Source organism: Gymnoscopelus braueri, assembly GCF_963280865.1.
Source record: "Gymnoscopelus braueri genome assembly, chromosome: 1".
NCBI lineage: Eukaryota > Metazoa > Chordata > Actinopteri > Myctophiformes > Myctophidae > Gymnoscopelus > Gymnoscopelus braueri.
In genome coordinates this window covers 44,346,377-44,366,729 of record NC_137603.1, presented here as the reverse complement: position 1 = coordinate 44,366,729, position 20,353 = coordinate 44,346,377, and the positions used below count along the sequence as shown (strand labels likewise).

The following is a 20,353-nucleotide window of genomic DNA, read 5'->3' as shown; positions in this document are numbered from 1 at the left end:
TGTGGAAGAAATGAAGAAGAAAAAAAGTGGTGGGACTTCTAAAGGAAGGTCAAAAAGCGGATCAGTGCCCACAAAGTACGTTTCATAGCCACTGCAGGAGGAGGAGAGGAGAGAGACTGTAGCACTCTCTCCGCATGGCTGCTATCCTGGACCAAATAGCTGTCAATGGCGTCGTCACCAACATAAAGGGAGACAGCCATGCCCAGAGTTTTTGTGTATATATATATATATATATATATATATATATATATATATATATATATATATATATATATATATATTTGAACTGAAGAGAAGTTTCTATTTAATGTATATTCTTGGTAATAAAGTAGCAAATTTGTATCTGATCTTGAGCAAAAAATAAACCACTCTAAAACACACAAACATTAATGTTGCGATAAAATTCCACTGGACTCAGAACACAGACTACTACACTGAGGGTAAAAATAAATTAAAAAATCACATTTATAATTGTTGCATAATCTCTCAAGATTTGTGCTCAGAATAACCTCTAAATGCGTACACATCCTTCATACATATGGCCCCAGGTCTTTTCTGTACTAAATTTGTAACGATTGCATTTTTATTGTTGCAATTATCAGCAATGGCTTCTATTTTAGCATGCAAACTTTCCAAGAAAAAAAACAATGCCGTTTCTATTAACTTGAATCCCCATCGATGTCATTGGTAGGCAAGGTTTCTGAACTGTCCATAGCCGAACAATGAGTGACTGTGCTGTATTCTGCACTTTGCTTGATGTAAGACATGAGTCAGTATTGACATGGAACAGCAGTCAATGCAGGAGGTATAGACCAATTATTTGTTTACCAACATTGAGACTGGATGCACAGGTGATTGTTTCATGCAATCAATTCTCAACCTGTTGTTTCGGGGTGCGCTAGTTTCAGCACACCCCGACCCCCTCTTGTGTGTTGGCTAGTGCTGTGCGCCCTAGCGAGACCTGACAGAATGGGTTTGATGCTTGCGCAGTATGACGCTTGCAACCAGCGTGACGTTGTCTGTTAAGGGGTCTATTTGCATTACCTACAGGTGTTGACATGGAGATTGTTGACATTTTATGTGACAGAAAATCAATCAATCAATTGAACAGAATATCTAAATGTGAATGTTCACTGAACTGAGAAACTCAATATTGTGCATTGAAAAGAAGATATCTGCAATATCAATGTATTGCATGTCCCTGTGAGTAACCCCCCCCCCCCCTCCAAAAAACAAAGGTGTAAACTATATTTCTATTTTCCCCCAAAATGTTGGCATTTTTATAAATGTTTTCCTAATATTTTGGCATTGGTTACACGGTTGTCCATGTTTATTCTGATTTAGAATACTAGCCTTTGTGTGGATGTGTGCACATACTGTACATTGAGCCTGTCAGGAATTTCAAAAGTAAATATGATTTCTTTGTCGTGGTAAGTGTTTTTTGGAACATCATTTGTAGTGATAGATCTTGGCTCACACATATTAAAACGTGGTCATTGGCTTGAAAAGGATGGTTACCACTGGTGTAGTAAATAGATGAGTCTGTCCCTTATTGGTTGTATTTAACACACTCAAACACACGCACGCACACACGCACGCACACACAAAAGAAAAGCTAAACCCAGATAGCCTATTTCCTTTGTAATGATAACTCAGGTAGCACTGACAGAGAGAGGGCAATTCAAGGTGCTTTACTGACATAAAAAGGCATTCAAAGACATAAAAGGCATATAAACACATAAAATACAAAAATAAAATAATCTAATAACAATAGAACGATGTAAAATTAAACAAGTGTAAGAAGACAATATTTATTTGAAAAAGGAATTGCACAAACCAGGATTTATTTTTGACTGCACTGTATTGTGATTTGTGAAGATACTTTGCTTTTCAAATAGTCTTTTAAAATGATACTCACTGCAATGGCAACCCCATTGCTGTTATGCGAAGTAGCAGCATTCTGTCCCTGACTTATGTTATTTTAATGTTTTTAATGAAATAATGTGCTGTTGATTGAAGCAATGTTAAATGATGTTTTAGAAACTGACATGTTTTACAGTACTCATCAGGCAAGCGAGTCCATTCTAGACTTCTAGATATTTGAAATATAGCTTTAAAATCCTTTCGGCTGACCTATGAAGGGGAGTCAGACAGGATTATCTACCTCTGAGAATCAAGTCAACTCAAGTTGATCTTGAGTTGAAAATCTAGTAACGTGATCTCCTAGTAACGTGTACAAATACTGGATACTTCTGACCCTTTCCTCTGTCACAGGTTCCCCTCTGGCCAATGGTGGGATTCATGTGCACAGCTCAGTGAAGCGGAAGCTGGCTGAGGACAAAGGCTACATGTTCGACAAGCGGCTGAGGTACAATGTGCGACAGAATGAGAGCAACTGTCGATTCCGAGACATTGTGGTTAGGAAGGAAGAAGGCTTCACACACATTCTTCTCTCCAGTCAAACAACAGACAACAACGCTCTGACACCTGAGGTGAGTCAAGTCAAGTCAACACACTCACACTCACACTCACACTCACACTCACACTCAACTCACACTCACACTCACACTCACACTCACACTCTCTCTCTCTCTCTCTCTCTCTCTCTCTCTCTCTCTCTCTCTCACACACACACCTTTATGAGAATTTACATTCTCATAAATAAATAAAAAACGCAAATCAGACACACTCTAATATACTGTATGTTATAATTTTGGTATTGATGAAATGATCATCCAAACTTTATACATGGGACAAAACAATTATACTCAAAATACACTGATAATATCTTAGCTGGTTCTCATCAGATATTTAGTGTCACTTGAAATCAGGTAGTTTAACTCTTTACTTTAACTCCCTAACTCATACGGTAGCTACTGCTATTACAGTGCCTTTGGGGAAAACATTTAGGCTACCCACTTGTTCACCTAGAGAGAGAACCGTTGTAAATGGTGAACTGCGTAAATGTGACAGGGATGCGCTGAAAAACTCAAATGTATATGCTCAGCAAACCTTCCCTGAAGTAAAAACAAAAAAGGTAGCTTAAGGCTCTGTCCGTGGTACTGAGAACTTGCCAGACAAGAACCTGCTCCCTGACGAGCACTGTTTCTACAATTGGAGCATTTTGTCGCTGCCAAGTGAAAACCTTGTATGTCCAAAACTGCTAGTTTTCAGAAAATGGGAAAGAATAACCTGTGTTCCAATGGATACAATGCAGTTATTATTTAGTCACAAGCTCTTGTTAAAAAATACACACTTAACCACTTTCACTTAAAAATAAATAAAAAAATGGAAAAAACAGCCGATCTACAGTACAAGGTCACAACGCGCCACTTCACGACGTCCTGTGACCTTATAGATCGGCTATTATTGGTACTTTTGTGTGACACTGTAGTATGATGAAGTAGGGCACTAATTTACAAAAGAAAACATTTGAAACATGGAGATACAAGGTCTCTGCCTGACAGCGACGATTTGTGCTTTCCTATCATCCAGGTGTGTGCCATCTGCTGTTACTGTAGCAAAATGTCCGTTGAGCTAGTGGGGAGTATTATACAGCATGACAGATAATGCAATTACTGTGGTCATACAGCATACTGGTAGCGCAAGTGATGGCCAGATGTCCACCTAGGTGTTTGATATACCCCTTTTCCACATAAATTAGCACAGGTTGTTTTTTTTGTGTAAAAACCTGCTGAAAATAGGCAATTAATTTAGTTATTTTTTTCATTTCATTTTATTTTCTTCTGGTGTGTCATGTTCAACATCAAATGCACCATATCATATTGGCACAAAGCTCACAAATATATCTATATCTAGTGTATATCCACCATTACAAAAAATATTTCTGTCATCTTATCAATTGTTACGTTCTTTTGCCAGAAATTAGTGCATTCCGTTGACAAGAAGTGCATTCATTCAGTTCCTGCACACAGTGTACAGTAGCCTACAAGGATAACTTTTCAAATTGTCAATAAACAGATCAGGCCCAGCGCCAGAAGAAGTTTCAGAGCGGTGTGATTACAATCCACCAGTGGCACAAAAAGCATGATGTCCTATACTGTGAGCAACAACAACAGATAAAACTATATTTCTATTTGTACTCGAGCTCAAAGTGTCACATTGATAAATCCCTCAGACTACTCAACAATAGTGCGCAGAACTGCTCACACACGGATACAATCAGGTTATTTTAATTACCGGTATGCAAAATGCAAATACAATAACACATCGATTTGGCACCTTCCTTCTGATTATGCTATGTACCCTCTTCAGCACCATGGACAGCGATGGAGGTCAGAGTTGAGAGACAAGAAAAAAAGAGACCCATTTCAACTGAAATTGGTCTCTTTTTTTCACCCATTTCAACTGAAATGGGTGAAACACAGCAAAGACCACCTATGATTATCCAATTTAGTCAACCATCAACGTTTTTAAATGATAATGTTTGGTACAGATAACAGACTCAGGCAGTTGTTTAATGTTTGCTTACTGTTATTCAGTAGTCAGTTCAACTGCAATCATCTGGTTGTTGTAGCTACTGAATCTCCTAAATGCATCTCCTTCCGTTCATCGCGAACTTTCCGTGTGAAGTCTGTCTCAAATGCCAATTAAATGAGCTTAACTCTAGGTGGATTTAGCAAGTTATCTCATGTTGCATAGAGGCCCAGTACATGTTTCAATGCAATCAACTATTGGCAAGTCCATTTTCAAACTCTTGAGTCTGATGCATGTTGCTGCGTTGTCACTGTCTGTCACGTTAATGTGGAAACGGAAACATGAGTCATAGAGAGGGAGAGAGAGTTTGATGTAAAATACTATACTGTAGTGTAGATAATGACACGGCATATTCCTCAATCCTGACAGTCATTGAGCTATGGATCATGATGTAAGCAAACTGGGTGTTCCTGCACTTCTGGTTGCAGAATGCATCTCAGATCTTGTATTGTTCTACATAGAGAGCCTGTCTCGGTTCGAATCAGTGTGTCTGCATGGTGCTGCATGCCGGTTATCCTTCACAGCCATTGAAGTGGCTTTCTCCCTGTGTACACATGTGTGGGTGGGTGGGTGTGCGTGAATGTATGACAGTAAGCCTTTTAGCTGTGGGCTTATCAAACGGGTCTGATACTCCTTTTCAGTCTCAGAGTCTTTGAAGCTGCTAAAGCAAAGGAGTCTGTGGATGCTTTACTCAATGGCTTTAGCTGAGAAAATGTAAAGAAAATATCCCTGCTAACTTTTCTTTCTAGCACTTTGGCTGGAGTGAGAACGTCTCCTGAAGTGCTAAAGACACCCCTTATATCACTTAAGTGGATGAACAGTTGTCACCATCCTTCTGCTCTCTTGACATTCAGCCTCCCACAGTCATGTTTTATCACCAACCTTAACTCACGTTCATTGAATTCTTTTATGTGCCAAGTATGTTTGCACATATGATGAATGTGTCTGAGAGAGGTTTGGGGAAGAGGCTTTTTTTTGTGTGCGCCACATAGTGTGGTGGCTGCTAATGAGGTGGCAGTGGCTCAGGAGGTGATTTGTTGAATGGTAATTAAATTATTTGTTTATTTTTTACAATTTAAATTTTTACATCGCATTTTACAGTCATGTACATTCATACATACTCAAAGTTGGGTTAAATACTCAAAAACTGTATGTATCCCAGTTGTAAGGAATGGGCAGCTGTTCTCCAGTGTGCAGGGACCAACTCCAGCCATAAGGGAAGTGGCTTTGGCCAAGGGCACGAACAGGAGTACATTACATTCCCAACATGCATGGGTTAGGGTTAGAACGGAACATGCAAGAGGAAACACACTTGAACACAGGGGGAACATGCAAACTCCACTCATTAAAGGCCCCAGTGGGATTCAAACCCGGCATCCTCATGCCATTGAGCAACTGATCCCAGCTTGTCCTCACATGACATTGCACTGCCCAAGTTAGTGATCATGATATGACCGGTAACCCTTGCCAGATAATAGTCTTTGGAAGAGGTGATGTTGGGGTTAGAAGGGTCAGCGATTATCTTTACTGCTCACTTCCCGGTCCAGGAGCGGTACAATGTTCATTGGTGGAAAGAAACTAAGTAAATTTACTCAAGTACTGTACAAGTACAATTTTGAGGTATTTTTACTTTACTGGAGTGTTTCCCATTTTCAATAATTTTACTTCTACTCCACTGCATCTCAAAGGCAAAAGTAGAAAGTACTCATTATGCAGAATGTCCCATTTCACAAGTTTTCAAATGTAAAAAATGTATAAAAATTTTAATTAAATTAATTAAATTAATTTTAAAATTGCAGATCTACAAGCTCACAATTCATCACGACGCATTGTGAGCTTGTAGATCGGCTATTTTCAAATGGCCGAAATGGGTAATGTATGTTTTGTAATAATAATCAAAATCTACAAAGTAACTAGTAACTGAAGTTTTCAAATAAATGTTTGTAGTGGAGAGTAAAAGTATAATATTTGCCTCTGAGATGTAGTGGAGTAGAAGTAAAAGTACTGAGAATTGGAAGTACTCCAGTAAAAGTAAAAGTACCTCAAAATTTTACTTAAGTACAGTACTTGAGTAAATGTACTTGGCTACTTTCCACCACTGCCAACTTGCCACCTGCTCGATTGATAAAATGATCGACTACTACAGTCTGTCCCTGTCCTTTGCAGTAGAGGCAGTGAACCAGATGCTGATGGATGTGGTGATGTTAAAGATGACCCGTTTTCCTTAGCTACTTTGGCTGTTCAAAAATAGCAGATATACATAGGTGCCGCACTATGAGCTTGAAGATCTGCTATTTTTTTTTTACTCTAGAAAATGTGTGCAAATCTTTGAATATATATATTTTTAAAGCGAACATTTGTAACTCATATCTTTGCTTCTGGGGATTCTACAAATGTCTTCTAAATCCTAACAGTTTTTTCAAAAAACGTAAGTTTTCTCAAAATATGTTGTTCCAGGGAACCCCCAGAAGCAAAGATTTGAGTTTAAAATGTTCGCTTAAAAAAATATGTATATTCAAAGATTTGCACAAAAAAAGAAAAAGCAGATCTATAAGCTCATAGCGCAGCAATCAGTGCCGTGATATGAGCTTGTAGATCTGCTATTTTTGATAATGGTTAAAGTGGTTCAAATCGAAAGTGACAGATGCTTTCCTGGTTTTAATGGGTTAACCTCCAGTCAGAAAGAAGATTGCACTCTGGGAATTCTCCTGAAGGCTCTAAGTCATAATTCAATGTTGCGCAAGGTTTTGGGTGTCATGATTTAAATCCCCAAAGACATGTGGATGTGAATTCACAGTATTACTTAACATTGTCTAAATGTGAAAACTAAAATCAAAAATGGGAAATGATACTCTTTGTAGGACATAAGTTAATTTTAAAATGAAGCCTCTAAATCACACCATGGTCTTCGATAAGCAGGAAGTGACAGAATGTGTACACACAATATATTTTAAAGCACTTTTCCATTATACCAGAGAGGGAGGCTTATTAATCCGTTGATGCAATCTTAGAAATGTTATCATGCAGAGTGTTATTTACCTCTTGCTGGACATAACACTGAAGTAGGTGAACGAGGCTCATTGATAGTGTCAGCTGTCACTATAGTGACTAGTTTCATTTCTCCCCAAAAGCCCTTGAATATGGTGGAAGACAGCCAGTGATTATAACTAAACAATGCGTACTGTAAGCCTTAATATGACACACCATATCCACTTTCATCCGCTAAGAGAAATAAATAAATATTGTGATACAGTCTTTTGTCTCGACGGTACATTTTATTTTAATATCACGATTTGTGGCACGATATATTGTGACACCACTACAATGTCATGTTTTTTGTAGATTTCCCCTGGGGATTGTGAACACTGGGGTGTGAGAGGAAATGGAAATCCATTAGCACCACTGGGACTGTAATTAAACTAATTCTGGATTAAGAAAATCAGGGACCTTGATCAAGCCTAGCTGGTAGTGCTTAAAATAGAAGAAGAACATTTTTATTTTGATGACCTTGATGTTTGATTTGGACATGCGTGCCTTCTTGGGTCTGGGTGAAGTTGTGGTCTTCCACTGCAGGATCTGTCTCTTGGTTTCCGGGTCGTACTGGAAGGGTTAGGGTTAACCCTAGCCCTAACCCTACTAACCCTAACCCAACCCAACTTAACCAGGAATTTCAAATTGATTCTTTGCTCCATGTTCGTGCCACCTCCAGTTGCTGTTACCCTCCTCCAGGAGGGTAACAGCAACTGAAGGAGGCTTTGCTCTTCATTGGTATTTCAATTACATTGGTCTGATTGGGCTATAGTGTTTCAAATATAACCCTAAAAAATGTAAGCAAGTAATTTTGAGTTAGCAGATAGGAGTTGCGATCACTTTTCGGCAGCTCGAAAAATGCAATTTCATGGCTTATATTGTCTCTATACAGGTATTTCAACCGGTACATTGGACTGAGTGGGCTATAGTATTTTAATTATAGCCTGCAGGAATTAAAGTATTTAAAAATATTTATTGGGTTATATTTAAGGGGTGTAAGCGTGATAGATGTCTAATTTGCCTATTTTTGTTATTGTATTGTGTGTTATCATGTTAATAACAATATTATATTTTCATTTAAAATTTAATATTTGTATGGACATAACATCTAAGCCTTTTGTAGAATTAACCAATTTAGCCAATGAGGCATTAGAGTCATTAGCCAATTGCGTCAGTGGCCAGTTGAGTCATATTGACAGCAGGTGCTCAGCTGAGAGCTGAAAGCCTACAGAGTGTTTTGACTGTCATTGTTTGATGTCATGTCTTTGTTGGACTTTTGTCAAGTAAAAGGTTAAAATCTCCCCATCAACGGGAAGAAACTTTGAACAGAACCAGGCTCTGGGTGGGCGGCCATCTGCCTCGACTGGGTTGGGTTGAAAGAGAAAGAGAGAAAGGGAGAGGAAGAAAAAGAGTTGGAGGGAGAGATGGAGAGAGGGGGAGATACAAAGATGCACAGCAACAATAATAACTATACTCACAATGACAACAATAATAACTATAATAACAGACCACAGGCATATTACATGGAAACCCTCGATCCGCAGCCGGGGGTCCACAATCATGATCCATGGGGCCTTGTGAGACAGGAAAGAACAGAAACTCTGAGAATGAAGTCCCTGGAGCTCGGTAGATAGAAGCACTAAACATAACAGTCTTTCTTAATCAGAACGTTTTTTGTTTTGTTTTTGTTTACCCCCTTTTTTCCCCAATTTATTTGTTATGCCAATTAATTCCTCCCCATACACACGCCTGTGTGTTGTCACTGCTGTTGTACCCTACTGCGTGGGTATTCAACAGGGGGTCCGTGACCCCTACGGGTTCCTCAGAGTCATTGCAGGGGGTCTTTTTCAATCAATTAAATATGTCTGAAAATACACACATGGCACACATGACATGAATCAAATATATCAAAGCAAAGATCAATTGTAAAGAAAAGGCATTTAATTCACACATCACAAAATTAGACTATTAGTGCTTGTAAAGGCTCCAGAAGTGCTGAATTAGTGCTGAACTGTCAGATTGGACTTGAACTTGAAAGTTGTCAATATTGTCTTGAAGAGTGCTTTTCAAACGCATCTCTTCTCTACTGTCTGTGCTGCTGCAGGAGAAGAACACACTGCTTTATGGCGGCTTCACACTGGATCCGTTTTCATTCTAAACGTTTCCCAGATCGAATGCTGGCCTGCATTCACATTGGCCAAGATCCAATCGCACCAGAGAACACATGCATATATACCCCCGATCCTACAGGTGGCGGCATGCACATAGTGTTTCCCCTGTGGACACAGACGTCATCAACTATGCGACAATGTTTGTGCTGGTCGCGCTTAAATATAGGGTTGCGGCTGGAGAGCTATGCTGGGGAGGGGAGGCGATCTATGTAAGTGCACGGTCTTTGGGGATCCTCGCCCCGAAGCGGGGAGAACGCACTGCGCTCAACGTTGTTGACGGACAACGGATGTACGCTTATGAGAAACAACACAAATAAAACCTGGTGAAACACTTGTGCATTAGCACAAGATGAGGATACAGGAAACATTCAGTATAAATGTCCAGTTTGCTAACCTTCACAACTACTACTACTTTTGCATTTGAAACTTTAAATTTCTCTAAATATTATAAACTTTCACGACAGCTTAAGTACAAAAAAATATCATTTATGAAAAGGCAACTATAGTAGCCTATACAGTGAAGTCGGACTGAATGATGTATATATATATATATATATATATATATATATATGCGCCCTGTGCTCTCCTTTTTCTCTATGAAGAAAAGCACAAGTACAGTTGACACAAACGCATTCCGCAACGCTGCCTGTCTGTTGTTTAATCTGCGCATCCGCGCATTACGTGCATATCTCATCCTCTGGACTGCAAAGCCATAGCTGGTCATGTAGGAAGGTGTGCGATAGGATCGCGCTTGCCATATAGTCTCCAAAGTAATAATAATAATAAGAGAAAGTTCACTTTTGGTTATTTAAAAAGAGTCTCCTTATTTTATGTATTAATTTATTAGCCCTACATGGGAGAAACGTTAACTTTAGAGCTTTGGTTAGAATTTAAAAAGACTGTAGAGCAGTTTGTGTGCAGACTCACCTTTTTATTTTTATTTATTTATGATTTGTGGGTCCAGCACTGTGTGTAAAAAAGAACTGTGGGGACGTGCATCTCCTGCCTTTGTTCATATTTAAAATAAAAAAAATATTTTCCAATGCAAGATCTGTGTGGTTATCTGCTCTATATTGTAATATCAAAAATAGCAGATCAACAAGCTCAATGTGTCGCATTGCACCGCATTTTCAGCTTGTAGCTTGGCTATTTTTGCTACTTTTGTGTGACACTGTATGACAATAGGGCATTCATTTATGATGAAAAAGCATTAAAAGTTGCAATATGGGATACAGGGTTTCTTCCTAACAGCAAAGATATGTAGTAGAGATGCGCGGATGGCCTCTCATGGTCATCCGAATCCGCATGTACAAATTAATTATCCACCCGTTATCCAACCGCAATAATTATTTTATCCAATTTAAATATCCGCACCAACCGTTTCTCCCGTATGTCAAAATATTATTATTTTCTGGTATTCCCCGTTAGTTTTAGTAGGCTATTAGTTGTGCGATGCGATCACAAAATGCATTGATTTAGCCTATGGAATGTCGGTGTGTCTTTTTCCTTTTTTTCAAACCGGTGCTGCGCTGAAAGACTCTGTACGGCATCCAACTACACATGCGGCATCCAACGGTTGGATGCCGCAACGGTTGGATTCCAACCTACAGAGCGCACTGCTCTGCTGTGCTACTGCTTGGTGTGGATATGTTACGGCCATGGTTGAACCCCTGTGGATTGATCTGCGACCTGTTTTTGTTGGCTGTTTTTGTCGAGTTTATATACCGTCACCTATTCCAAATAGCGGGCCACTTCCGTCTAAGGTACGCTTGCTTTCACATTGCAGCGAACCGTACCCGAAAACGCATGATCCGGATTCGAAACTGCCTCCGGAGGTGGTTTCGGGAACGGAACGGTGATCCGTTTCGGGGGACAATACGCAACATTCACACTAGCGCAACACCTGCCAAGCGGTCTGGAGTGCGCACCCGGGACCCTAGTGTGAAACGGCTCTTACTTCTGAGGTTCAATAGCTTTCACATGGAACAGTGTTGTCATGCGTGATGTAGTTATGCACATCTACAGTGGTGTTTCAGGCCATTCAGGCACCCTACAGTGCGATGACGAGAACACATGCTGTGTGGAGAGTGGTCAGTCCTTTGCTTTGTTGAGATGTAGGAAAGCTGAGAGGGAAGGCGTACAAGGAGCACTTTCTAACCCTGCTTTGAAAATAGCTTTTAAATGTGAACTTTTCCAAGCCATCAGGAAAACCAGAGATAGACAGATGCTTTTAAAATGCCATAACAAATACCTCTATACTTTTCACAGGAGGAAACCACTCACTCAGAGATGTGACAGATTAGCAAAAGAGCAACTGAGTCATCCTCAATTATCATTTACCTAAGAAAGTCTTTGCTTTCATTATCTTATCTATACAGAGAAACTCCCTCAAACGAAGAAACCTTGAAGAGTTAAAGATGGGGCGCCATGATATTTTTCAACCCTAAAACCTGATCATAAGGTATTATTATTATATAAGGATTTTTTTCAACAAAAAAAAAGTGTACAGAAATTGTTAAAAATACGTTTTTATGTGGACACGCCTCCAGTTCATTAAGTATACCTGGTTCTCACCTTAGCACCTCCTCCACCACCTTAGCACCACCCACCTGTCCTAGTCCCTCCTCCTCCTCATGCCCACACCTGTTGTGTTATGATAATGAGGGGGAGGGTATGGCTTTGTGATGTCACTAAAGCGCTGTTTCTCTATTGGCACGTTTGACCCTCAAGGTTTCAGCCTCCAGGAAGAAACTCCAAATAGTCAGAGAAGACATAAAACACCATAAAAACACCACCGGGGGGCTTTATGAAGTTCTATCAACCTCATAGACACATGAAAAACAGAAAAAGTGCAAAAACATGGCACCAGCTCTTTAAACATAGACCAACTAGAGGATAATAATAGCTATTATCCACGAATCCTATCGTTCTATCTTTATTTGGAACATCTGGCTAGCTGTCTTTTTTACAAACTGACATTAAGAACGGGCCACTCCTGCAAACTTTGGAAGCCAATCTTAGCCAATCAGGATGGAATATGAAAGATCAGACAAAGATTATCTGCTCACAGACAGAATGACACACGGACACACAGGGGCGAAAACATAGTCTTGGTCACAACGATGGATGTATTAAAAGCTCTTTACTTTATGACTACGCTGCCTGTGAATCTTAGGCTTTTTAGTGCATCTGGATTGATTCAGCTCAAGAAGGGGAAATATTATGTTGCTCCGATGGCACAGGGGTAATGTGCCTGTCCTCCACCGCGACCTGACTTTCTACCCCTAATCTAAGGTAGCCGGGGGGGCGGGGAGAGCCCGGCGAGTTGGGGCAAATTACGCTCTCCCCACAACATGATTTGGGGCAAACACTCTCCCCATAACATGATTTACGATTCTGTGCCTATTGGTACATAACTCGGACGGGGCTGAGTAGGCTCAAGCAAACATCGCAACGTTCAGCTCGGATTGGGAGTCTAGTGATTAACGACGTAAACCACTGAGGCCGGTGCTGAGATTGGGTATTCGGGGCTGTATTAGACTGTGACAACGCCCACCGTTCCCAACTCTTCTAATGTAGAGCGAAAGAAGCCCCGCCCAGTGGGCGAGGCTACTTAGATTTTAGGGGTAGAAAGGCTGCTCGCGTCCTCCACCAGTCAGGGGTTCGAATCCACCACAGTGGTTTGGCTGAACATCTATATAAACACAATTGGCCATATTCGGGGGAGAGAAGCTGGACAGGGAGGGTGATCGTTGTCGCTGTACGTTCTCCTACAGCACCTGGGGCAGCACCTGTCAGCAGGTAATGTTAAATGGGAGGAGTAGGAGAGAGGCGTGATTTCTTTTTGTCATTGTAGTCGGTTGACGTATATGGAAAACTTACTGGTGGGGGCTCCTCACAGGTAAGCCAGTGGGATACAAAAGCAGTGAAATGAAAAAAGGGGTCAAAACTATTTTCTTTGACAGTCTGGTTTGTATTGGCAAATGGCTGGCAGGTAGATTTGTCATTGTCACATTTGAGTCAGTTGATCGATGAGGGCTTGTCTTTCTTTGTGGGGGTTGAAAATAGTTGTTGGTTTGCGAGTTATCCTTCACTAAATAAGTGTCTATAGCAGGATCAATGGGACCTGAACATATAGGGTCGGTTGAAGGTGCACGTTTCAGTTGTATTGCTATTGCAATATTCAATATTACAGATCTTAAAAATATTTTACATGAATCTGTGTCCTGAAGCAATTGTAGCTGTTTGCTGGTACAAAGGCAAGACCTTTAGATAGGAGCAATGTCTGCGCTGTGATTAGGGTCTTGTTTAATGCTTAATTGTTAAAGGTTAAATTACCACTGGAACGTCCTTAATTCCTCGTTGTGCATACACCTGTGTGTGCAGGCAGGGTTGTGACTGCATGGAACTGCTGGCGTACCTTGGTGTCGTGACTGTGAGTGTGCGTGGGTCTGTCCAGGTGTGTAGTGTCTTTCTCTGGACTGGTTGAGGCTCTGGGCTTGTGGTGTATTGTCTACCTTTTTACAAATATTGAAACAGTAAAAAAGGAACTGGTACAGATGAGGAAAATCTAGAAGATCCAGCACAAAGTCCTCATCCTCACTTGAATCAGAATCAGAATCCTTTTTTTCCTTCTTTTTTTGTCATTGTAGTCGGTTGACGTGTCTTGAAACCTTACCTGGTAATTTATGTTAATGAAAAAAATATAATATATATTGGCAATCTTACGATTACACATGCAATAGAGTGGGTGAAGTAATTTTTTGTGCCATAGCTGAATGGGTGATGGGTTGGGGATGGGTTAAATGCAGTGGGCACATTTCACATATGTGCAAATGTACTGTGACAAAAATACCCCCTTTCCCATCCCTCAACATTGCAGTTAGAAAATGGAAAGACTGATCCTTTTGAAATAGTGACAAAAGGAACACAGAACGTCAAATAACATGAAGGCACAGTCAAAAATACAAATTCCAGTATACATAATGTGCATGATTAAAAATAAGCAATGGATAGATGGCACTACGGAAGGCAGAAACATGTGGAAACACTGTCAAACTGGGAGAAATGAGTCTGGGCCTAATCCCTTTCTTCCTCCATTTGCATTCACTCATAAATCCCTCCTAGAAGTATTAATGAGAGGGTGAGAGTGTAGAAATATTACCTGACATTATACGGGTAGATCCGACGAAGCAATCTGATTGGTTGAAATAGCTATCTACCCGTGCTTCACCTAATCAAAATATAAAAATCAGCTGGGTTGATCAGACGGAGTCTAGCAGAGCAAACCCTGCACAGAAAACAGTGGCTGAATATCTTAAAAACAATTAGATTGAGCTAACAGTTAAGTTTTGTTTCTCTATGTGTCCAGTCTGAGAAAGGTTGTCTAGCGTGGCTGAGTAAACAAGGACTCAGTCTGTCTGTCAGACGGACCCCGTGTATTATACAGAGATGACACACTCGCAGAAAGGTTGTTATTTGAGAGAGAAATGTCCCGCAATATGAATACATTTTGATGTGTTTTATTTTGATGGTAACTGTTGTATAATCGCAATATTACACTCGAGGGTGTGCTTTATAGTGATTATTGGCACTTCAGTGATGCTTGCGGAACTCTGCTTTGCCTCATTCCTTACCGCATCACTGGCGTGCCAATAATCACGATAACGCACACCTTCTCGTGTAATACTGCTTAATTATGGTGCTAATTCTACTATCAGCGTGGAAGCGGGCTCTCTGTGGAGAGAAGCTTATTTACCTGACCTCATTCCACATTGGCTAAACACAAAGGTGAATTCATGTTCAATGATGCGCACGCACGCACGCACGCACGCACGCACGCACGCACGCACGCACGCACGCACGCACGCACGCACGCACGCACGCACGCACGCACGCACGCACGCACGCACGCACGCACGCACGCACGCACGCACGCACGCACGCACGCAGGCAGGCAGGCAGGCAGGCAGGCAGGCAGGCAGGCAGGCAGGCACGCACGCACGCACGCACGCACGCACGCACGCACGCACGCACGTAGATCGGCTATTTTCGGTGAAGAGGTTCGGTGCACAGGGGAAAAAAGAGCAGACCAAGTACCGAGCCAAAGGTCAAGTTTACAATGTATTTAGGGTTTGAGGGTTGAAGCTGTCTGAAAACATAAGCCCCATATTCTGGTGTGATACTGTCTAGATGCCGTGTTATTCAATCTCCTGGAGGAACTCTGTAACTGCTTGCGTGTTACACAGTAATGCACTACTAATAAGAAGTAAAAGGTTGTGCTCTTAAGTTATTTGATAGAGATACGAGTTTGAATTATGTCAGGTCTGTTAATGCAGCAAAATGATAAGCTCAAGTGTCGAGAAAAATGGACAGCAGAGATTTCTTTGCAACTGACTGGTATGTTCAAGTTCAAGTATGATACACTCAATCACTCATGCACTGCAATTTTCAAACGGCACTCATGCTGTTTTTCAATCAAAACCGGTCGCGGAGCCTCTTGCCATATTCAAGCCAATACCGTGACAAGACCTGAAAACTATTTTCAAGTGAAGTGGAGGAGAGGAGAAGAGAGTGGATCACTGTGAGTGGGAACAAACCTATTGATGTGTTCAAGCCCTCGAAGGGCAGTAACAAGCTGAAAGCTGGTGTGCTTCTTCTTGTGTCTTGACTCATCAATGTACAAATATAACAGCAATGAGCTGCACCAACAATGACTCCCAGGATGCTTAAACCCTTTTCTCCCTCCAGGCAAGGAAACACTTGATTTCTGCACTTTCTCTTTTTACCTCTATTGGATTACGGAAATCAGATCTTTATGAATGCACCTGAGTAGTGCCTAAAGAAATTGAACACTTGCGCTTCACCACTTTATGCTATGCTGACCGTCTTTGTATGTCCGCAGACTTTTGGCTTTTATACTAATTAGCCTATATGTCAATCTCACCTTTGGCTGGTTCCACCTTATCTGAGTACATGAATGTGTATAAACAAGAATCAATATGGCCTGTGCTCTCACAATATTTGTCAGATGTTGGTCCCAGGAGTTGGAACAGAATTAGGCAAAAAAAACTTTTAAACACGGTGTCCCTTTTTCCTGGAATAATGTCCAGAAGGACCTGTCACATTGTCTAAGGGGAATTTAAGTCTTTTAAAGTATGATAATATAGTACACTTGGTCAACGTGATTGCTCCTACATTTTCACTGAAATTGTTGCACCTGTTGTGCATCATAACCTGATTTCTGTCCTTGACCCCATTAACTGGAGTGTGTGTGTGTGTGTGTGTGTGTGTGTGTGTGTGTGTGTGTGTGTGTGTGTGTGTGTGTGTGTGTGTGTGTGTGTGTGTGTGTGTGTGTGTGTGTGTGTGTGTGTGTGTGTGTGTGATACATACAATTATATACACATTTTATAAAAGAAACATTTGCAATTGAGCTCTATTCTTGTTGCTTCATGAAAAGTTTGTAGATAGAGAATAAATATATTGATCCTGCTGCTTAACATATTTTGAGTTGCTACTACTGTATGAATGTGAACAACTGAATGTGTAACAAATTTTGCTGGGGGGTCCCCGGACCCTACTTTGAGAACCACTTTCCGTGACATGATGATAATTTCAAAATAAGTTGTCAACAACTTCTGTAAGTCACCCATCCATAGTACAACTTCAGCAGCTGTGGATTCCTCCCACACAATGTCCCTCTGCTAAGGATATTTACGAAGTCACACTTACAATAGTAAATTTGGAGTGAACAGAATCTGCAGTGGCAGGATGCTGTAGTCCCACATGTTGTTCACAGCACACCTAGGTCTGCTTTAACAGCCTTCTCTGTGACAGCCCCTGAATCCAACTCGCTCATGTTGGCTTGGCCTTTGACAGCTGTGCCATATGCTATGACAGTTCCATATGTGATGGCGAGTGTATCCAAAGGAACCGAGGTAGAGAGTTTTGTAGTTGTCAACTTTTTTTTATTTCAGCAGACATTCCTTTCCAATTATTTTTTCCCCCTTTTTTCTCCCAATTTATTCATTGTGCCAATTACCCCTCCCCACACATTTCTCTGTTGCCACTTCTAGTGTACCTCACTGGCAGTGGCTTCCCTGCCCCGAACATGGCCAATTGTGTTCACAAAATGGTCGGCCAAGCCGGATGCACCGCAGTGGATTCTAACCCCTAAACAGAGGTGGAAAGATACTTTACCCCTACACCAACCGAGCACACTCAAGCCATTAAGACCCTAGTTGAGATTTCTACAGTCCACGAGTACAGCTACAGTTTTGCAGTAGCTTCTTGAGAGTATGCACATGCACATGCATCACTTTTCCACCGGGACATGCCCCCCTCGTCTAGACTGAGTGGCAAAACATTGAGCAGCATGGAGCGTTGGAGTTTGGAAGCGCTTGTTGGAAATCACTCAACGGTCCTGCGTACCACCTGTTTCTAAATTGCACATAATGCAGGAGGCAGCAGGATGTCACGTTTTTGAAAACGAGCGCTTCCAAACTCTGACACTTAACAAAAATAATCACCTGCATGGAATTTATTGACAGAAAGTAGCTCATAACATGTCTACGGTGGATTTTTATGAAACAAAAATGTGCAGATAGAAAGAGAATAATTCATAATTATAGTATAATTCATTAACCGATTTGTAATACAATCAGATGGGACTTTTCTGTTTGGATGTGTGGGCTGTCAAGGCCAGAAAGTCAAGGCCAGAAAGTCCTGCATAACTTCCGGGTACGATGATGTCACGCGCATAGCCTCTATTAGCAAGAATCTTAGAAGACATCTCTGTTCTGGCTTGGTCAATGGCTGAGGACTGCATCCATTTCTTAGAGGAGTTTTCTTTCAGTTGTTGTCCTTCAATAACTTTCCTTTTCTAATTTGGGTCCTGTCCTGCATATTATTTTGTCTGTCTTTGTGCTCATAATATGAGCAGTAAAGATACACACATATTATGTCTGAATCTTTTCTGAGGTTCTCAACGCAATAGCTCCTACAGGTGTTGTGATTTTCTTGTCTTACCTGATGACATCAAGTTACTTATTCATTGTGTCCACAGCGGAAACACATCTATGTCATTACAAAAGGTCTCATGTAGCCTAACCAGAGGAAGGAGACTACAAGGGGGTTCACAAGACCTCTCGACAGCGGGCAGCCCAGACAAATCCTTATTGTTAATTGATCTCTTAGAGCGTAAAAATGAACCCATACGTGTGCCTGACAGTATCTACACAGGAAAGACAAAGGCCAAACATATGTTCAGTGATGCTGTATGCTAGGCAGCTGATAGTGTGATGCTTGCTGATGTTAACCTTGGACATACATTATGTTCGGGTTTAACTGGACATAGTTCCAGGGTTAATTGTACATATGTCCAGGTTAACTAGGTCCAGGGTGAACTGCACATAGCTCTGGGTTATGTTAACCCTGAGGGACACAATCAGTCATGTGCCTGTAATGAACAACTTAAACCCTATATGCTTCGTTGACCAGGGTCCCCCAAGCGTCTATTCATAGTCCCTCCTTTTTTTCCCTCTACACCAGGAATGGCAATTTGGTGGCCCACGGGACAAATGCGACCTGCGAAGGTGACCAATCCGTCCCGTGAGATGATTTGTGGAATAAAACAAAATATTTACGACCATTTATTAGCCTATGTATCTGTATGACAGCTGATCTCAGACTGTTTGTTGTGGGTAGGAAAACAACAGAAGGCAATGCCACCCCGCGCCCCGAACCCACCAGATGTGTGTCAACCCCCCAAGTCTGTCTGGCCAAGAGTGAGAATGTAACAATGTGTTGGTCCCAGAGCGATGCAGCAAATTTCTCCTCTTTGAATTCTGTGTGTGTAACTCATGGGAATCATTACAGCTGAACATGGACAGGTAGTCTACAACGATAGAATAAGACTGAAATGTGAGGTTCAGAAACGTTTTAGAGTAAAAAATCTAATGTGTTTCAGAAGCCATAATCAGCATCGCTCTCAAGACACACACACACACACACACACACACACACACACACACACACACACACACACACACACACACACACACACACACACACACACACACAGATAGACTCTCACAGAAGTGAAACGCGTGCTTTCTGCCCTCCCTTGAGCACTGGTGGTCTGTTTGTGTTAACCATGCGCCAGATGTAGAAATCACAATGGTTTGGCCCGCATACAGTTGAATTTTGCCCATTCAGACCTTTGACCAGAATTAGTTTGGGAGACCTAATCTACACCAAATTTCTTCGCTCCAAAAAGCAGATCTGCAAACTCACAACATGTTGCATTGCAATGCGTTGTAAGCTTGTTCCAAATGCTCACCTATTTTTGCTGAATGTTCAACTATTATGTCCAGGGACGCTAGGGTTCATTTGGTTAACACATATACATGGGTATCTGTCTTAGATGCACTACCCACACTCCGCACAAACCATCCGCATGTGTGTAGGGATCAAATTGAACATTTTTATATTCCTAGTGTTTACCATTATTTCTCAGGTGTACAGTATGCATAATTCAGCATAGTGAGGCCTACGGTGAATATCTGTATTTTATGTGTGCTTCTCTCCCTCAGCATGGATAATAATCAGGTGGGCTATCTATTGGGTACTGTAGCTTGTCAAGTACAACAACATAT

The 20,353-nt window shown here is 41.2% G+C and overlaps 1 protein-coding gene across 2 annotated transcripts in view; it reads left to right on the top strand.

Annotated features, from left to right (window-relative positions):
• Positions 1 to 20,353, top strand: part of LOC308084648 (chromodomain Y-like protein 2) — a 51,207-nt gene that overhangs the window by 23,265 nt on the left and 7,589 nt on the right. For both annotated transcript variants that reach the window (XR_013933099.1, XM_080427417.1), the window contains exon 3: positions 2,275 to 2,492. Coding sequence is in view for 1 of the 2 variants with exons in the window: in XM_080427417.1 (XP_080283543.1) it covers positions 2,275 to 2,492 (218 nt within the window). In the remaining variant the exon portion in view is untranslated. The remainder of the gene's footprint in view (positions 1 to 2,274; positions 2,493 to 20,353) is intronic.